The following is a 19,276-nucleotide window of genomic DNA, read 5'->3' on the forward strand; positions in this document are numbered from 1 at the left end:
TCCTTTGGATACAAAATTAACACCATCTGGGCACCTTTACAGATGCACACCTTCTGCCGAGACCTAATGTTAACCAAACCGAACAGCTACTTCCCTTGTTTTAAGGACCTCTTTCCTCTCTGCTGGAATATTTTGCCTCCATTAAATCCCTACATGTACTTTTATGACTATAATTCCCCCCCCACCCCCCCGAAGTATTACGGTGTTTTTCTGAGACTGTTCAAGGACAGTATTACTCAAGACCTTGAGTAGCCTGAGGGGAGTAAGTGGAGACTTGCTTCATAAATAAAAATTATTTTCTTATTAGAAGTGGAATTTGAGCTGCATCAATAACTTGATTATTTGATGCCTAGATCTGTTCTTGAATATTTTTCTGCCTCACAGCCACCAAAAGCACTCAAAAACCTCACTAATGACTTATGGAACATAATAGAAAGTAATTTCCAAACAGTTAGCCTAATTGGTTGTAATCTGACATTTTGCTACAAGCAAAATATTAAAAGTTTAACGCCAAAACACATCCCCCACAAAGTAGAAGAACAGAAGCAAAATGAGGTCATTTGAAAAGGAAGAGAAACTTGAATCACCCTTCTCTAAAAGTATATTCTAGTTCATTGTTCTAAGAAGTTGGAGGGAGGCATTTGAGCGAACAGCCTGCACCCTCCCTGCTTTGAGACAGCCTGCAGCAAAGTCTTTTAGGAATTCTGCAAGCAGCTTTGAAAAGTGCCTTTAAAAATATAAATCCATACAGGATTACTTCTGACCGAAATCAAGTCAGTAATACACTGCTTCCTTTTTTTTCCAATTCACCAGCAGGAAAGCAAGGGTTCATTAGCAAATGTACAAGCCAAAAGTGACATACAGCTTTGAATGATTTATGGTACCAGCTCCAATGTGACAGACAAAACTGGAGGAAAATTGAAGACGACTGAAGCGATAGCTAAGTGAGGGTTTAAAGTTCCACCTCAGGATAGGACACCTTTAAAAGGTTTGAGGTGAAAAAAAGGTTTTGAAAGGTGAAGAGAAATTTGTTAATGTTAAATTTACCGTTTCTGTCACAATTAACTGTAAATGAATACATCTAGCCTAAGAGTGAGATCCAGCTACATTCCTTTGTATGGATCTTTTCCTTTGGAAAGCTCTGACATCTAGAGGAGGAACATACCACCTATAAATATTAGCTCTTAACTCTTGGACTACTCAATAAATGGCTCCTCCTGTCTACTGAGATGTGGAACCTGACCATTTCACAGCAGTGACATCCTGCGCTTCCATGCACCAGCAATACTACAGCTAAACCCATAGAAGGAAACTAATTTTGGATTCTTTAAGTCTCTTAAAAGAAAATGTCCAGCATTTTCAGTTTTGGATTACTGCCTTTAAGGTAGGTGTTAACAAAGAAGTGCTTTGCCTATTGAACCATAATCTGTCATTATGTACAATTATGGTTACTAAGCATCTTTGGTAGGTGACTGGAATATGCAATAAGATCAACGGCAAGTTGAACGAGTGTCGGAAGTGGAAAAAACAGGAGAAAAATCACTTTCAAAATCTCCACAGAATTATCAGACTTGAAATAAAAAAACTCCACAACCTAAAGAGATTGGCTTGCTTGTGATGAGGTGAGATAAACAACACATTGTGCACTCTCATATGCAGGACAACTGTTCTTTTGGCCACAGGTCCAAGATTACAAGGAATAAACTACAGGTCTCTTGCAAATATATTTTGCAATCCCTAGAAATCCTGTATGCCTAGAATGACTGCGGTTACTCTGTCACCAGGCATTGTTTCTGGCTGTGTTATCCCCTCTGTACCTGCCAGTGTCATCCTTCCTCTCTAATACCCAACAGAAAAAGAGAACATGCTGTTTGCTGGGTAAGTACCTCCAATAGATCTGCATCGTATCTACTCAAGCCTATAGATTATGAATTACATAGGGCAAGAACTATGAGCTCTCTCTGGGCACATGTTCTATTTCACAAAACTGCATTTATTTATGAAGTAATGAAAAAAAAAGTACAATACGGGAAAAGAATATAAGTTTAAAATAAAACAACCCAAACAACTCCACTTTCTCAAGCCATTATCTACACAGTAGCACAAAGAAATCCATAAAGCCACTGCAGCTCATTAATTTTTCTTATTGTGTAGCTATGGCCACACAAGCAAGGGAAAGAGCTAAACATTTCAACATTCAATGTTAAATGGGTGTTCAAGCCAACAGGTCAGGACAGGCTACTCGAGAGTATTCCAGAAAGCATACAGTGAGCAGCCACGCTCAGTTTCGCACTGAAGCTTTCTTCTCACCTGTTGGTGTCCCTGGCCACATCCTCGTACACACTCTGCACTCCGATCTCCAGCCTTGTACAGCCGTAGGATAACATGTCACTTAAATGACGCTTCAGGCAGTAATCTGGTCTGGTCTCTATGGTTATCCCAACGCATTTTGTCAGGCTTCGTTCTGAATACCTGCAAAAAAACCCATCCTCTATTAAAATTGTGGAGGTGGCACTGGAAACTTGGGAATAGTTTCCAATCATCTTCCAGGTGAGAGTTTCTATGTCACTACCAGAATTAAAATCCATGTTAAAACCCTCAAATACATCAGTAGCCAGGGTGCCCTCAACCTTCTGGCAATGCATGGATGAAATAATACAGAAATCTGCACACTAATAAAAGTCTGGGGTTTGTTTTGTATGAAAAACAACTGGACTGTGTCAACCCCTCAGGACTTTTTAAAAAAAACTTGTTAGGAAGACACTCCCAGACCAGACTGAGCCTTCAGTATTCATTTGCCTGGAAACAAAACCTGGACAGAACGGAAAGTCAAGAGTAGGCAATGAGAGCTGTGTGTGCTTTTAGGGACAAACCAAAGGCGATCTGAGCACTTGCTCCCATTCAGACACTGATGGTAATACAAGACCTCACGTTGGGGAAAGCTGGTAGAGTCAGTACGTATTCATTTCATTACATTCCAACAGTGTACAGATAAATTGCAGGGATGGGACAAGGCACAAACAAGATCCAGCCGTTTTCTCACAAGAAAACGTACAAGACTGTCCATAAAAAATTCTACAAATCACTTCCCCTCGTGAACTAGCAGCATGCTCACGACCTCACTGAACAGACGCTGAGGTCTAATGCTGAAAGAAAATTCATTGTTACCCTTTCCCCCCCTCCTTTCCCATTTATCACTGGATGTCTAGCAAAGACTAATTATTCCAGCTAGTAGAAATGGTAAGTTAGTGACCTATGAGAGTAAAACAACAGAAAAAAGGAACCCAAAGCAGCCTTGAACTGAAGTTCACAAAAGGAAACCATCAACCAACATAACCTCCAGCACCACCAGCAAGGATAATATTCCTTTCCATACAGCAATTAATTCACTTGACTGTCTTTCCCGCAGAGTATGGCGGTTGTGTAACAGGACTGCAGCACAGGACAAAGGATTTACAGCAGGAAGAAAGAAACTTCTTGTGAAACCACTTGAAACTGCAGAGATAATCTGGATAATTCCCAAACTGGGATGTAGGCAGGATTAACAGCCACTGTTTGGGAGCTGTATCGGTCTCTTTAATGGTCCCAAATGATGAAGATCTCAGTATTAATACTAAATGTTGCTGAAAAGAGGACACCTTGAGTAAGAGAAGTGTTATGCTGATACCTGAAAGAATATTGCACACTGAAATCACAAGGATGACTAACTTCAGCTCTTTATTAGGTGTTCTATAAAGATTCATCATCCAATTTCCAGCCCCGGATAGCTGGAAACTTCTGAATCAAAATAAAGCTCCAGAGCCTACCTTAGAGCATGATGAAGGTCTGATTTGACAAAAAAAGCCCAAACACCCCACCCCGCTCAAACCTCCCCCACACAACCCCTCCCCTCAAACGTCCCCCACCCCACCCCAAAACAGCAAAAAAAACCCCCAAGTGGGCTCAGACTCACTAGCAAAACTATCAACTCCCTTCAAACTGATCAAGTCTAAGATACGTAAAGACCAAGATATTTGGGGGATACACTGTAATAGCTGTCAAAATAAGCATCTTAAAAAAAACAAACAACAAAAAAATACGTAGAAGATTTCAGAGTTTGTGGCTCACTAATCTGACACTAACAGAACGATTGTTTATCACGTCAGGGAAAACATTGCCAATGTGTGATTCATTAACATCAGACTGAAAAACGCCCACTTTTAAAGACGTGATTTGCAAGGATGAAAGCAAGAAATTTTAGCTAAGGGGCAGGGGGGTGGACGACAACATGCAAAGTCACCAGATAACTCACCCATCACACCAGAGGGTACATACTTATATTAAGCACCTACAATCAGGCTAGAAATACTGAAGGGAGACAAAAATCATTACATCCCTGTCTCTCAGCAAATTTATGGCCAAGATATAAAATGCTGAATATAACTAACACCAACAGACCCTAAACTATAACATCTAAGGGCACCAACAGAATTTCAATACCGTGTAATGGTTGGTAGTTGTCTTGCCAACTCTATGCCGTGAAGAGAAGCGTGTCTTACCAATAACCAGAAAAGCAAAACAAAGATAAACCCAAAACAGATAAAGTAACAAAGATGCCATTTCCAAGGGAAGTCATGAGCCTTTTCAGATTACCATCCTCTGTAGAATAAACATTTTCAAGCCAAGCCACAAGTCCTCTAGCTCTCCCCAGCTCTCCTGAAGACTTGTGGTGAGCAAACAGAGCACAGCCTCATACTGTTTTATCTAACTAAAATAAAAGCTTGAATCACATGGTCCATGTTTAATAAAGACTACAGATTCCTTTCAACTAATTGGAAAAAAGAAGTGTGTGACAGCCAGCCTTCCACTGAAGGGGATTCTGGCAACACATCTCCATCATTTCCTGAATCAAAAAAAAAAAAAAATAAATTGACTTTTCTTCTGTCTTTTGTCAACTTTCAAACTTTAAACACTCGTTTATTCATCATTTTTCCTATTTGCAAAATGAACATGTCTATTTCACTTGAAACCTAATATGAAAAGTAAGGACAGGCACAAATTGCAAGATTATAAGTTAAGAAGCCAAACACTGGAGTATCAGAAGCAGCCATGGATCAAAAGCTGTACTAAATCTACATAACCTGTCACTTCATGGAAGGAGTTATCAAAGGTACCCATAAAAGCTGCACCAATTATTATTATGCAGCACAAAGCTGCATTATACAACTAAATATACAACTAATACTTTTTTTTTTTTAAAAAATAAATCTGTGTTTAACATTTAGTTTCAATATTTTCCTACACATGGCCAGCACCTCCTTTTCTGGCCAACACAAGAGTAAGCTATTAAGAGAGAGCTTGGAGACCTGAAAGGGGCAGGAAATACCATATAAAAGATTATCTCCTAAATACTGGATTTACATCAAGGCAGTCAGTGATTTTTATTTTTTTAAAAATCAAACTGGCAACACCTTTTATTTTAAAGCAGAGTCAGGATCTGAGAGATATTTACAGCCAGCACAGAAAAAGGAAAGACAAACTGATGTATGCTTAAGAATAACACCTTTTTAGTGGAAAAAGCTTTTTAGATTTTTTCCTTAATTTTTAAAGGAATTTATCTTTGAAATCTGGTCCTGATTTGCAGATCAAGTCATAGTTTGGGGTTGGTTTTTTTTTTAGTTATTATTAATCAGTGATTGATATTATAGTAGATTGGCTATTTCAAGACTGACTTTGCTTCTGCCTCTCCTACTTTCAGTACCCAGATTTCATCGTGACTGCCCAAGGGAAACACGGTGGCCTCCCACATTTCTAGGAGGTTGGGTAGGCACATTTTTCACATTTTTGCCCTGGCAACCTTCCTGACCACGGCAGCAGCTTCCACAAAGACATGCTCCATAATGTTCCCAGGGACCCAGGCAAGGCTTACCTGCCTGTAGTTCTCCTTCCCACCCTCTTGAAGACAGACCCATTTTCAGTCACTAGGGACCCTCTTTTTTTTTTTTTTTTGCCTCTTTTTTGCCTCCAAGGTGAGGTTCAGCTGCCTCACCCATGCCTTCCACAAATCTGCATGTGTCCAGTTTGCCAGTGGTGTCCAATGCAATCCTCTGCCATGGGCACCACCTCTCACCCCAAATCACCACCTGGCAAAAGCAGATCTTGCAAATTAAGACAGAGGCAAAGAAACACCGCGTACCTCAGCCATTCCGTGTGTCCTTCATTACTGAATGGCCTGCTGCACCCAGCAGCAGATCCACATTTTCTTTTGTCTTCATTTGCTAACAACGTACCTATGCAAGTCCTTCTTTTTGCCCTATAATCCCTTGGAGTTTCAACTGCAGCTAAACTTCCCTAATGTGCCCTCTGCCTGCCTGTATCCCTCCTGGGTATCCCATACCTCCTTTCACCTTCTGTAGCCAGTCCTTTTTTCATGTTTGAGCTCCATCAGGTCTTCCACATTAAGCAGTTAAGCCAAGGTGGTGGTCTGTCATGCCTGCTTGGTCTCCTGCACATCAGGATGCATCACGTTAGCAATCTGAGGAAGCTGTCCTGGAAGATCTGCTAAACTCACCTGGGCTTATTCACTTTTCAGAGCATCCTCCCATGGGACCCTGTCTTTTGGTTCCCTGGGAAGATTTAAGTCTGTTATCCTGAATTGACATCTTTATTCTGCTACTCACAACCCTTGGGACCTTAAGCAGTAACATCTCAGGGTCATTGCAGCCAAGACCACATCTCTTCCTCAGCCAGCAATTTGCACCTCTCTGAGGCACTGGATGAGCCAACTATTTCAAAACAACACCATAATACACTCCAGAAATCTCCTAAAGTAGTTGTGTTTCACCATCTTGCCATTCTAGCAGGTATCAGGGTGTCAGACTAATTTTAAGAAGTGTGGTATATTGTTCATTAAGTGCATATATTCTAATGCTTACATCATTTTCATATCTTTTTTTAGCAGTATTCCCACTTTTTAAGCATTCTTCTTGTTGTCTTTGATACCAAAAACAGCCACAGAACTTTGCAGACACACCAGTACTATATCCAGATGGAATATGATTTGCCTATTCCTATCCAATTTTCCACTATTTATACAGTCAAGGGTAATTTGGCTGCTGAATCATACAGAAAGCTCATGATAATGCGACTTAACTCCTAAATATTTTCTAGATATTTCGCTGCTGCTTAGAATAGAATCCTGCACCATTCCTAGAAAAGCAGCTTTACATTTTCCCATAATAAAGTACACAGCTTACTTGCATACAACTTAATATGGAATACAAATGTATCCCTTATTTGTCCATCTCCAGTATTGATCGCTCCTGCCAACCCTTAGAAATTACTGTTTTAACACAAGTATTAAACAGAAGGCCCAGAGGCAAAAACAACAGAAACCTATTAGAAACCATTCGGGTCAATGACAATAATTTTCTGCCATGCCCGTTTTGAAAACCAATGTAATGGGTGACACGTTGCTCTAGTCTTTTTTTTTTTTTTTTTAATGTCAAAATACCTCACTGTATTAAGTCAATTCTCTTGCAAAGGTTTATGCATATTACACTTCATTTCTCAAAAAAACCCTGCAAGCCCACTAACAGGATACAGTGACTTATCACGATAATGGACATGATGGATTTGCCTTCACTTGATCTTTAAAAACAACAGACACTCAGCCACATATCCTGCAGGAATGGCATGCTAGTGAGGCAGATACGAAGAGGGAACAGTCTCTACCCAGCTAGGCAGACAGCCTGAAAAGCAGGTACCTAGAGCTCTGAAGAGTGACTTCAGGATACTCAGACACAAAAGGTTAAGACAACCTTGATGATGACCAAGACAAGCAAAACTGTTACTAACTGAAGATGAAGAGAAGCAAAATAAGAGAAAGCCCTGAGAAATTAGATGAACTCAGGCTGGAAACCCCACCCATGATGGTCTTGTTCACCTGATTTCCAGGTTCAATCTGGCATTAATATTTATTATGTGCACTTCTTCTGGAACCTGAGAATGGAGATGGATTTTATCTTCTCAAGCAACTACAAACATCTTACAGTATTTCTCCTCCTGCCCTGGAACAGTCTTATTTATTATTTGTAATACAGCAGTGCTGAGGAATCCCACATAATCAAAAGAATAATCAGAAATCAAGACAAGTGTATAGCACAAGATGACAGTGGGGTAATTTTAATAACAGACTGACCACAGAAGTGAATTATGCAAATAAAACAGATGCTAAGGCATACAGATAAAGGAAATGAGATACAGAGAAACCTTAAGATTTATATAGACATAGCTATTGTAAAGTCAGTTATTTTCAGCATGGTTACAGAACTGTCTGAAATAGGAAGTAAAAAAAGAGATATTATTAATTTTAATCATCGGGGAACATTTGACTAAATTTTCAGAGAAAGCTTGTACATTAAGCAGACCCTGAAACCAGAATGTGTCTCAAACAAGCTCCAGTTTTTCAGATCAAAAAGGCAGCTACCTCTCCACCAGACACAGCAGTTTGACATAGGGTCTCAAATACTTCCTCACTTCAAGAAAAAACAGCACAGTTCTGGCATAAAACAACTCGTTCAACAAATTCTTTACTCGCTCTCGATTAAAATTTGGTCTATAGACAAAAGTCTTGTCAACGAAGAGACCTGAACATCAAAAGACTCAATTATATATAAACTATACTACAGCAGCTTCCAAACTCCCTGGTTGGGATCAGAGTGGCAGGATGCCAGGCGACACAGAACGACTTACCTCATCCCAGTAAGCTCAGAAAAGATAAACTGTAAGAATAAAGCAGGTGGGTTAACACTGTGCATATACAGCATATTAATCACGTGCCTTTAAACCACTTACCTGTTTTACACATTTCAGAATGGGAAAGTATATAATGAGGAGGTAAACAGAGACAAAGAGGCAAAAAAATGCACAAGCAGCAGCAGAAGCTCAAAGCACAAGAAGGTCAAAGGCAGCATCAAAGCGAAACACTCACCGAGAGCAAGCAGCGTTCAGGTGTACCTGTCCATAGGGAAAGAAAGGAAGGATGAAAATACAGTGACAAACAAAACTCTGCTGCAGGCAGGAGCTGCACAGGTAAGCACGGGAGCAGGAGCCTCACTGTCTGCGGGAGAAGGTCTGGGGCTCGGCCCCCTCGGCACCTCAGGAAGGGACAGCCAGCACAGATGTAGGTGAGCCCAACAAGAATGTAAATAAGGAGCCTTCTGGCAAGGACCTGCTAACTGCTAAAAGAAAACAAACTGCTGAAGAGATACGACTCAAGGATACCAGAGTAAAATGATCATGGTAGTGGGAGATCCCAACCTCCTACTCATGGTGGATCCCCTGCGTTCGGGGAGCATGCGTAGTGAATTTAAAATGAACCGTACCTTTAAAGTGAAGCAAGAAAGCAACTAACAAATAATTAGTTAGCAGGTGTAGACTTCGGGTGGAACTAACCAACTTCACTGTAAAAATACATGTTGTGAGTAAAATTAGGTGTGCAAGTTAGGAGGAGCGACCCCCCTCGCACCCAGCGCCACAACCAACAAACCTGCCTTGTAACTCCCCTCTAGTTGCAAAGTTCGGTTCCGCACATCACTTCCAAAGCCAAAGAAAACCTCCTTAAAGGCGGAGATGGAATAAATCATGAAGATGCTCATATTACTTAATCATGATCGCTGCTAGTGGATTGCCGGACAACAGCAATTTCCACCAAGCATGGTGCTCTATACGCACACGCACTGGGCTGAGCGGTCACAGCTTGGCTGGGAAGGCACTGCTGCTCCTCTACACTTCAGTCTATGCGCAGGGTGGGGGAGGGGGAAGGCAGTTGCAAACTTGCCTTACAAAAAGTGCTTAATGTCTTGTGGAAAGAAAGGAGTGTTGGAGGGCTGAGTGGGGGGGAAAAAAAAAATATCAAGAATTTTAATTGGCAACCTAAGGAGGCCTTGGCAGAAGGTTCCTGGTCTTAATTTTGCGAACTAAAAGATTGTGAACATCCAGCATCTCAAACAAGTCTAACATCTGGAAAAAATCCCCTTCTTGTGCCCTTGACTACATGGAGCACAGTCCTCAGTGTAACACAATTACAGGTGTTCAAGACAGTGATGCCTACACACGCAGAACGAAGACAAAGAGTGACATCAGTGGTTTCTGGGTAGGAAGCTGCCGATATAATACACAAGTATCTTATGTACCACATCCTCACCTATTACTTAAATGACCTCCTTTTTCTTGATCTCTAATAGCTTGGCTTTACCACAATGTCAATCTCTGAAACACAGCTAGCAATAATTAATTCACTATCTACAATTTCCCACTAGTAAACAAAACCAGGTGGCATCTTATGCATCTAACATGTTTCAAAAGTTTCATGTTTGATGATTGCCCAGAGCAGATATTTGTGAAAACTCAAATGCCAGTTCCTTGGCTTTATACTGCTCCCTTTTTATTACAATACAGTGTTTTCTTTATCACCACTACCAGGAGTACGACACACTGCTTTGGTTTCTTAGAAGCATCAGTTTCTCAAGGTTCAGTTTTCAAACACTGAACAACTTACAGTCACTTAAAATACAGTCATTTATTGATTAAAATATAATCTTCTGATTCTGATAAAGTAACAGTATTTATACCTGCTAAAAAAATTAGGAAGAACAATATTCCCCCCCCCAAATGCCACTAACACATAGGTTATATGTAACTATGCTCCCTCCTGCTGTGTCACTTGGTGTTCGAAATCCAGGATAGGATCAAGTGTTCAAAACAGTATCCGTTCTGAAGCAAAAAAACCCTAGAACTTACCATTTTTCTCTCTTTCTTAATTTGTTTACTAAGTTGTAACCACAACGAATGGATCTGACATCTGAGAATCCTCCAAAGAAAAAGCACAGCACGAGCAGAAGTGGCACAGTTATGTTAACACACTGCGGGTCTAATCAAAGTAGGGCTATTTGCGTGGACTAATTAAACGCCTGGCTGTAACAACAAGGAGGTAATGATGTTGGCTGCAGAGGGAAGGGGGTAGGAGGCTGGTTTGGTTTATTTTTATATCAGTCACAGCTTTCATAGAGCAACATCACGTAGAGGACCTCTGGCAAGAAGGCTGTAGCTTTGCTGGAGGGACCCTGCCGCCTGTGACAGCCAGTACAGAGCCGTGCACGAGAGATGCTCTGCTCTTACCATGCTGGGCTAATAAACGCACAATTATTTCGAAAGCCATAATCACTGCCTATTCTTGGAGGACATCTGAGCAGGCCCCGAGATGTTTGTCTTAGCTCAGGAGGCAAAAAAAAAGGCCACTGAACAGAAAACCCTGATGGGACCTTCTAACATTGCATGCTTATTTTCTGAGCTCCCATCCATTAAGTTCAAGGCAACGGCAATACAGATAATGCTCTTTCAGCAACAAATTATCAGCAAGCTATAACTGAAAACACCAGGGTGAATAAGCATATGCTAGAGCGAAATATTTCAAACAAGAAAAATCACATGTGTGGCTCTAACAGGAGCCAAGTTGCGGCCTCTTTTTTACCCATCTGTGTCAAAACTAAAGGTTGGGGGGGCACGGGAGCTAAACCAAGGCTAACATGGACAAGAGAGTGCTTACCTCCTCCTCCCTTAGGTCAGCTCTCTGCCTTTCTCAAACCCGTCCCAGTGAGCAGAGCCATATTATTCTTGGAAACCCAAGTCTTCACGTTTACCCCAGAACAGAAGCAATACCACAAGCTTCCAGCTTCCTTGCACAGAGGCTTAAGGAGACCCGAGTCTTTGAACTGCTTTCAGATGGCAACTGGAGTGCCACCAACAAACTGACCTCGTCTGCAGGTGGAACCAGGGACCCGCAAGGTCCAGGAACACAGAAACATTGTCTTGGGCAAGTCCAAAGGTCTGTTGAGCCTGGTCTCCCACCCATCTACAGCTGTTGCAGATGATTAGACTAGACCAGTAGGACCAGGGCAAGCTGCAGTGGTATTTTCCTCTAATACTCTTAAGAGTTGCCAATTATTTGTTCTTCAGGGACTCCCTGAGCCAGAGGCAATATCTTTAGTAGTAGTAGCTGTCTTCAAGACTTATCAGCTCTCACTGGGCGTTTTTTCCTATGAATGTGTTCGGTCACACCTCAGCCTAACTATGCACGACATGAAGGAGAGCCTTCTTTCTATTTAATTCCCATTTCACCCGATAGCCCTCGTGGCATATAAGATAATTGGTGTTTATCCTTTCTCTGTTGTCTCCATGCCGCTCAGGATTTCATCGACCTCTACTCTATCGCTCTTAAATACTTCCCCTCCCCACCCCCACCCCACCCCAAGTTCCACAGTATCATTTCCCTTCTCCCCTCCCTTATTTTTAAAAAGAAGAACTCAACGTAGGTTCAAGCTGTGAAGGCACTGCTGAATTATGCAGCAGCGTAACAGTCCCATTTTGCTCTCTATTCCCTTCATTATAATTCCTCACACTGACTTGGTCTTTTAACCAAGCATCATGCCTGTGTTTCTCTCAGTTGTCTACTACAACTTGAAAATCTTGTTCCTGAGTAGCATTAGCCAACTTGGAGATCATTGTTTTGTAGTAAAATAAGGGAACATATCACTATATCGACATTAATCATCTCACCCAGCATGGTCAAGACCACCTATTCCAGCACAGAATCCTCTGGGACACCACTGATGACTTTCCTCTGTTGTGTAAATTATTTATTCTGTCTCCTAATACCTTTCAATTACTTATGCATGCAAAGGCTTCACTCTTATTCCCACAGTCTTTAAAGAGGCTTTGGTGAAGGACCTAATTTTTGGAAATCCAGGTACACTTACACGTTTGTCAAATGCTTCAAAGAAAACTACAACCTAGATGTTTTGTTGAAACATTAACCCTTTTCAAGTAGCCAGAGGAAAGGAATTCATCTGCCATAAGGTGAAAATGTGTACTATGGAAACAAGAACCTCTGAATCCTTGTTCTACATAAAGAGAAAGGTGGTTTGTTTTTTTAGCAGCCAAAGAAAACAAAACCTGTTATCCCAATAAAGACAACTGTGGTCCAACACATCAGCAAAACATTTCTTCCAAGACGGCTGAAAGAAGAGAACATATTAAGTGTTTGTAAAATGTCCACTTCCTAAGCCCATACTCAATTTTTTCAAACGAGGAGCGTACACACTTTCCTTCACCACGAGACTAACATATGAATGCCAGTAAAAAAAAAACACCCAACCCTCCACCTTATACGTGGAAGATTCAGCTAGTGCAGCACACTGTGCTGATCATTCCAGCTTGGATCTTCAGCAGCCAAGACCAGCAGATCAACAAGTCACACATGGATGAAACAATTGCTTGGTTGCCTACGCGCTCAACCAGCCATTCTAAAACTCCTGTCCTTGTTCGCAGGACACATGTACAGACTTTTAAACTCCTTTAATTACCACTAATAGCATTTGAAAATTACAACCAAAGAAAGGAATCCATGAACATCATCCTGAAAGACCTGATAAAACTGCAAAGAGGAAGAAGTGGTTCAAATGACCAGAAGCTTGAAGGTGACCAGAAGCTCTGGGCTTGCTATGAAGATTTCCTGTGCCAAACAGCAGCTCCTCTCCTATTTAGAATCACAGAATTACAGAATCATTTAGGTTGGAAAAAAAATCTTTAAGATCATAAAGTCCAACCATTAACCCAGCACTGACAAGTCCACCACTGAACCATGTCCCATGCAAATTACATGCCCTCCCAGGCCACCAAAAACCACACAGGTCACTTCTGCAGTGGGAAACAAACCCATGCAGGAGGGTTACCAACCCCGAACAGTATTATTTTCAAAACCATTTGGCAGTTTAAGGTGCAGAAGAGGAGCTTCGAAAAAAAAATACACTCAGCACAATGACAGAAAATTAGAGACACTTTAAGCTATGAAGTTTTAGAAAGAATCAAATGCATTTCTCAGTAACAGTTTGGGAATTTCTGCCAGTAATCCAGGATAAACACTAAAGACAGAGTCCCACTCTTTTGCCTTAAGCACCAGTCCTGGAAGTGCAGCATGGTGGCCTTAACCCACACAGTATTTCAAGGGAAGAGAAGCAGAAGGCTGTAGGCTGCATTTGGTTAATATTTCGTTTTGGTCAATTTTGCTGTTCCAGTACCTTTTCAGCAAGCAATATAAGATCTAAAAAGAAGTAGCTTAGTCCCATTTCAGCTGTCTCTTATGTGGATTCCAGCACAATTTCATTTGACCTTTAGTTAAATTCCACCTCCACCAGGCAATCAATATCAGCTATTCCTACAGGACAGGTTTTACTCTACGTCCCTTTCTCTTTTTATCCGAGTGCACAGAAACAGATAACACATCCTATGAACAACAAACCATGTCACCACAGTGACACTGAAGTGCAAGCAGCTCATCAGCTTGCTACGTACAGTGAAACAAAGACTGTTATAAAACTTCCATGAGGAGATGCCCAAGACTTGCCCTTGATTTCTCACATCTTCACTGTTCAATTTGGTTCAAGGAAACCTGAAAGAACAACAATTTAAATGCCTGTTGCCAAATCAATACGACCAACAATAAGGTCATAATCACAGAGACAGTTTACCACAGAATAGTCAATATGTAGTTACAGACGCAGGCTAAAAAGGGAATCAGGAGAAAAAAAATCCTTATATCTAAAATTATGAAAGAAGTGACATGACAGCCTCTTTTATTAAATCCAAACTGAAGTTCAAATTTTTCTTGCTACAGTTAATGAGAGAGAACGAACTAGGTGAGACTTAGACGTATTTTTTTTAAAAAAATGCTCTAGTTCCAATTTCAGTTCCGATATTGACTCACTGTGGCCTAGGGAAAGTTGCATATTCTTAGTTAGAACCACTTCCAAACTGTTACTGAAGTAAAAAACCACTTCTGCCACAGCAGTGCTGCATATGGTCCTCAATGCCCTAAAAGCTATTGCTGCATAAAGACAGCGTCCAGTAAAAACCTTGCTTTGTAGTTTCTGCATCTACCTATTAAACAGAATTCATCTCACCCCCATCTAACACTCCAATATAAACATTTAGCTTCAGGAAGGAAAAACAGCTTGACTGCTGCTTTGAGGATACAAAGAAATTGTATCACTAAAATTATAAACAGAGCTAATAAAAAGCAGTCATCAGCCACAACTGCCAGTGAAAAGCTATGGTTTTAGTGGTTTTCGCTAAACTTGCTCTCATGCCAAAGCAACTCCCTCACCTATAAAGCTGCAAGACGATCTCTCCCAAAAAAAGCACTACAAGAACATCCAGGCGTCTGTTTCCTCTGTGCTTGTAAAACCCCGTGTTCAGGAGGAGGCTCACTGCAGCAGGCTACAAGCACTGAAGGCGCCATTCCCCTGGCTCCATTGCCATCCATCGTAGCTCCAGCTACAGTGCCAACAGCTGCGCAACTTTTAACAGTCATTGAGCTCATTGCTTTGGAAAAGTGTTTCAGCTTTTAGCTGCTACAGTAGCTTCAAACCGCATCACCCTGCCTCAGGCACAGACATCCCTCACAACTCCAGGGAAGATGCGCTGGTCCCAAGGAGCATGTTCCTGCTAAGGAGTGAAGCCCAATGTTTCCTGTCACGGCTATGCCCCCTGCGAATGGCACAACCTGCCTTACAGCAAGATGAATACACCAGAGAGAAGACAGGAGGAAAAAAAAGAAAAAAAAAAAAAAAAAAGAAGAAGAGTACAACAAAAGGTGAGTGACCACTTGTGTCTTCCTAGAGGTAGGGAAAAGCAAAGACCTGGAAAGGTGAATGGGAGCAAGAACCGACACCGGAAGAAACAGGAGTGTCTTGCAAAAAACCTACACCACATCAAAACCAGTCACGAGCTCAAGGAGTCAGAAGTCAGAGCTAAAGAAAGAAACACCTCCTGCCCAGGTCTGCAATGGAGCCAAGGCTCAGTGCAGGATCCAGCTCACGGATGCAAACACCCACACAGAGCTGGGGCTCTCATCTCCCGTGGCAGTCAGTGTGCCCAGTCAACAGAGCCCAGAGGGAGACACTGACCCAGCAGGGGTGCCCACTTCAGCAGGAGCTGTATCCTTCTCTAGGCTCTGCTGACCACATCTCCGCTTGGCTGGAAGGGGAGATCAGGCACCCAGTTCACACGGAACCATCTGAATTGAGCTGTCTTAACCCACAAGCTGAACCCACATCTCACCTCAGAGCTGCTAGAGAAAAGGCAAATCTTATTTATAAAAAAGGAATAAAGGCCCTTCCCACTGATTTTAGAATTTTTAGAGCAGCACACAATCGATCTCTGGAGGTGAATCAGGCAAAGGTTGTGGAGAAAAAGGAAGAATTAGGTAAATGTATAATCCAAGGCCCAGACAGAGGGGGACCAAATTAAGGCTGCATAAACACCCCCAGCTCTGCCAGTTCCCAGCTTTTGAGTACTTGACTTCACAAACTGATGGGTCACAAGGAGGCACCGAGTCCCAGAGCGCATTAGCTGCAACACATTGCAGAAAGGCACATTTCAAAAGCAAACAGCCTCGGCTCTGCCTAGCACAGCGTTCACAAGGAACAACAGTCACAAGGAACCCAGTACTTGCCATCCTGCCACAAAAGTATGAAAATTAAACCTGCCTTTTTTTTTTTTGCATCCCTACTACACCCACCATGTTACTAGAAAATGACTTTTCTTTCAGATTAATTTAGCACTGTTGAAAGGCAGTGGATCTCCATTTACAATATCAATGAGGCAAGCACAGCACAGCTGAGGGAATTATAAACCGCATCTCACTATTTTACCAGCCCATTTTAATTCGGGCTGGAAAGCAATCTCTGCTGAAAGAAGGAAAAAATGTAGCGCAGGCACTGTGTTAGCTCTCCAGGGCATGGCAGTATCAGCCTAGGATCACCTGCATCCTTATGGAGCTCATAGCAATCACTAATGTTTGATCTTCTGCCCACTGCCACGGGAAAATCACAATACAACAGCAACTAAAGGCAGTGCTTCTGTAATACACAGGATGGTGTAATATTTTGTGTCAGGGAAGAAATTAATCCAGAGAGCTTATTTAGTACAGGCCATGCTGTCTCTTCGTGACATTACCTTTAGATCACCAGCACAGTTTGAACTAGAACCGTGTAATCATCAGGCCAGGTTCATATTCATACAGGTGACCAAGCCATGAATCAAACTCCACCTCCAGTCACCAGTCCCAGCTGACCACTCAGACCCCATATCCTAGCATTAACATTTTAGTGCAGGTCACCGGAGAACTTGTTATGCTTGCCAAATTACACATGCACAGCAGTGAAGCAGCAAAAATGAGAAAAGTATTCCCTTTGGCAGGTGTTCAGCAGTAATTTGCTGAAAATGTACAAAAAAGGCACTGAAATTCATTATTTAGCTTTGACAATGTCATGACCGCTAGGGCCATCATCCTTTCCACCAGCGTAGGATAAAATACGGATCAATAGCATTTACAAATATTGCTAAATTTGGTGTAGCTCATATTTCTGTTGCGAATAAACACAAAGGTTGAAAGGTTCCACCCTTAAACCTTTGACAAAGATATATTTGGTTCCAGCAACCACCTTAGAAAACCTAAAGTCAGGTACTACCAGATGTGCTGTTGCGCATGCAGAGAAGTATCTGGTGGCTGTGGCTTCCTCATTGCTACTTTCCTTCCCCTAGTCTACATTCAGTCACAAACCTGAGTAATTTACATGCAGGAGAAAATGCTGTGGAAATACTGAACAGGGCAGATAGCTGGATAGGCAATCACTTTCCATAGCTGCAGGATGAAAAAGGATGAACAGCTACCCATAACAAGATTTGGATCTGATGAAATGACTTGCGCTTACATATCTCCTGAACAACACACATTTCAGCAGCTAGAAGTTGGGTCTTGGCAGTAGAAAATAAGCAATGCAAAACCAACAGCATGCCAGAAAAGGCCAGCCAGCTTTGGGGTAAATCTCCTCAAATTCTGCCAGCTGGAAAGACATTATCCATACCAAAAGCGTTTAGGGGTACAAACCCTGCACCAAACAGTTTTCAATGACAAACATGGCTCCTGCGCCATGGAAGAATCATAGAATCATCATCACATCCGAAGCTGGAAACAAAGAAAACCTGCCTGCTTCTCCAGAACATTACAAACTAGTCTACAAATCTCCGGGAACAAAAGGAAATTTACAACAGAGGTTCAGCCTACATTATCTGGCACTAAAACAATGGCCAGTTATCTCCTGCCTGGCACAGAAAAATCACTGCCCAGTCAGATGTCCCGAGGGATTTGACAGACAAGCTCTGATGGATACAGCCACAGCAATTTGTAATGTTGCTGCCTCCTGCTATTCACTTCCTTCCCTGCCAGAAGCTGCTGCCTGCACAGGAGGGGATGCAGAACCAGTAAGTACCTCCACACCTCGGTTGCCCAAATTACTCCTAGAATAGGAGTTTCAGCCAGCAATTACTGCGGTTTGTGCTGGAGCTGCTAGAGCTGCAAGAGCCTACCTGTCACAGTACCTACTCATTATGGCAAGTCAAGAGGTGAGATCTGACTATCAAATTCTGGAGATTTGTAGCGGGGCAATTTAACGCGCTGGGCTCCCTGCAGCCAAAGAAGTAGCATGTCTTCTTAAATCGCTATCCGTTCCAGATTACATTAATTTGTCAGAGGGTGAACTCTGGCAGCTGAAGGGTGGACAACTATGTTTAGCTGCCTGTTTTGGAAGTGGTAACCTCAAGCAGAGGGTCAAGGTAGATAAAGGGAGAACAGTAACCTCTTAAATCGCCCTGGCATGAATCACTGGAGCCAGTGAGTCAAAGCGCTCTGTTATTTTTGCTAGAGTCACAATTAGGACTCAGAAAGCACAATTAAGATATATTAGTGTAACAAGCAACCATATGTCAATTGAGCCATCTGAATTGTAGGAGAACATCTTTTTTGCCTATACTAACCACATGGTAAAGCATGTGTGCTTAAACCTCTTTCCTTGAGAGTCAGCGTACACTAGAATTTCTCACAAGCCGGGCCAGCAAAACACAGATCCAAAGCCAGCTGCATCAGCACAGGCACAACATGCTCCCTTGTTACCCCACATCATTTCATTGCAGGTCTGTGCCCTGAAAGTCAAGCAGCCAGGCTAAATCCTGGTAAAATCACAGCCCTGGCAGCAGCAAGACTAGACCTACCTGCAGAAACCCACATCTTCTAACAAAACTCCCAAAGCCTTGTTTGGGACGTTTAAAACAGACTTCAATTTTGACAACGGAGTGCAATGCTCTGAAAGCAGGTTTATCCCCCACTACTGAAAAGCAA

General features: G+C 42.0%; 1 protein-coding gene across 2 annotated transcripts in view; it reads right to left on the reverse strand.

Annotated features, from left to right (window-relative positions):
• ELP3 (elongator acetyltransferase complex subunit 3) overlaps positions 1-19,276 on the reverse strand; it is a 94,190-nt gene that overhangs the window by 59,006 nt on the left and 15,908 nt on the right. For both annotated transcript variants that reach the window (XM_055809998.1, XM_055809997.1), the window contains exon 8: positions 2,311-2,472. In XM_055809998.1, the coding sequence (XP_055665973.1) occupies positions 2,311-2,472 (162 nt within the window). The remainder of the gene's footprint in view (positions 1-2,310; positions 2,473-19,276) is intronic.

Source organism: Falco peregrinus, chromosome 7 (assembly GCF_023634155.1).
Source record: "Falco peregrinus isolate bFalPer1 chromosome 7, bFalPer1.pri, whole genome shotgun sequence".
NCBI classification, from domain to species: Eukaryota; Metazoa; Chordata; class Aves; order Falconiformes; family Falconidae; genus Falco; species Falco peregrinus.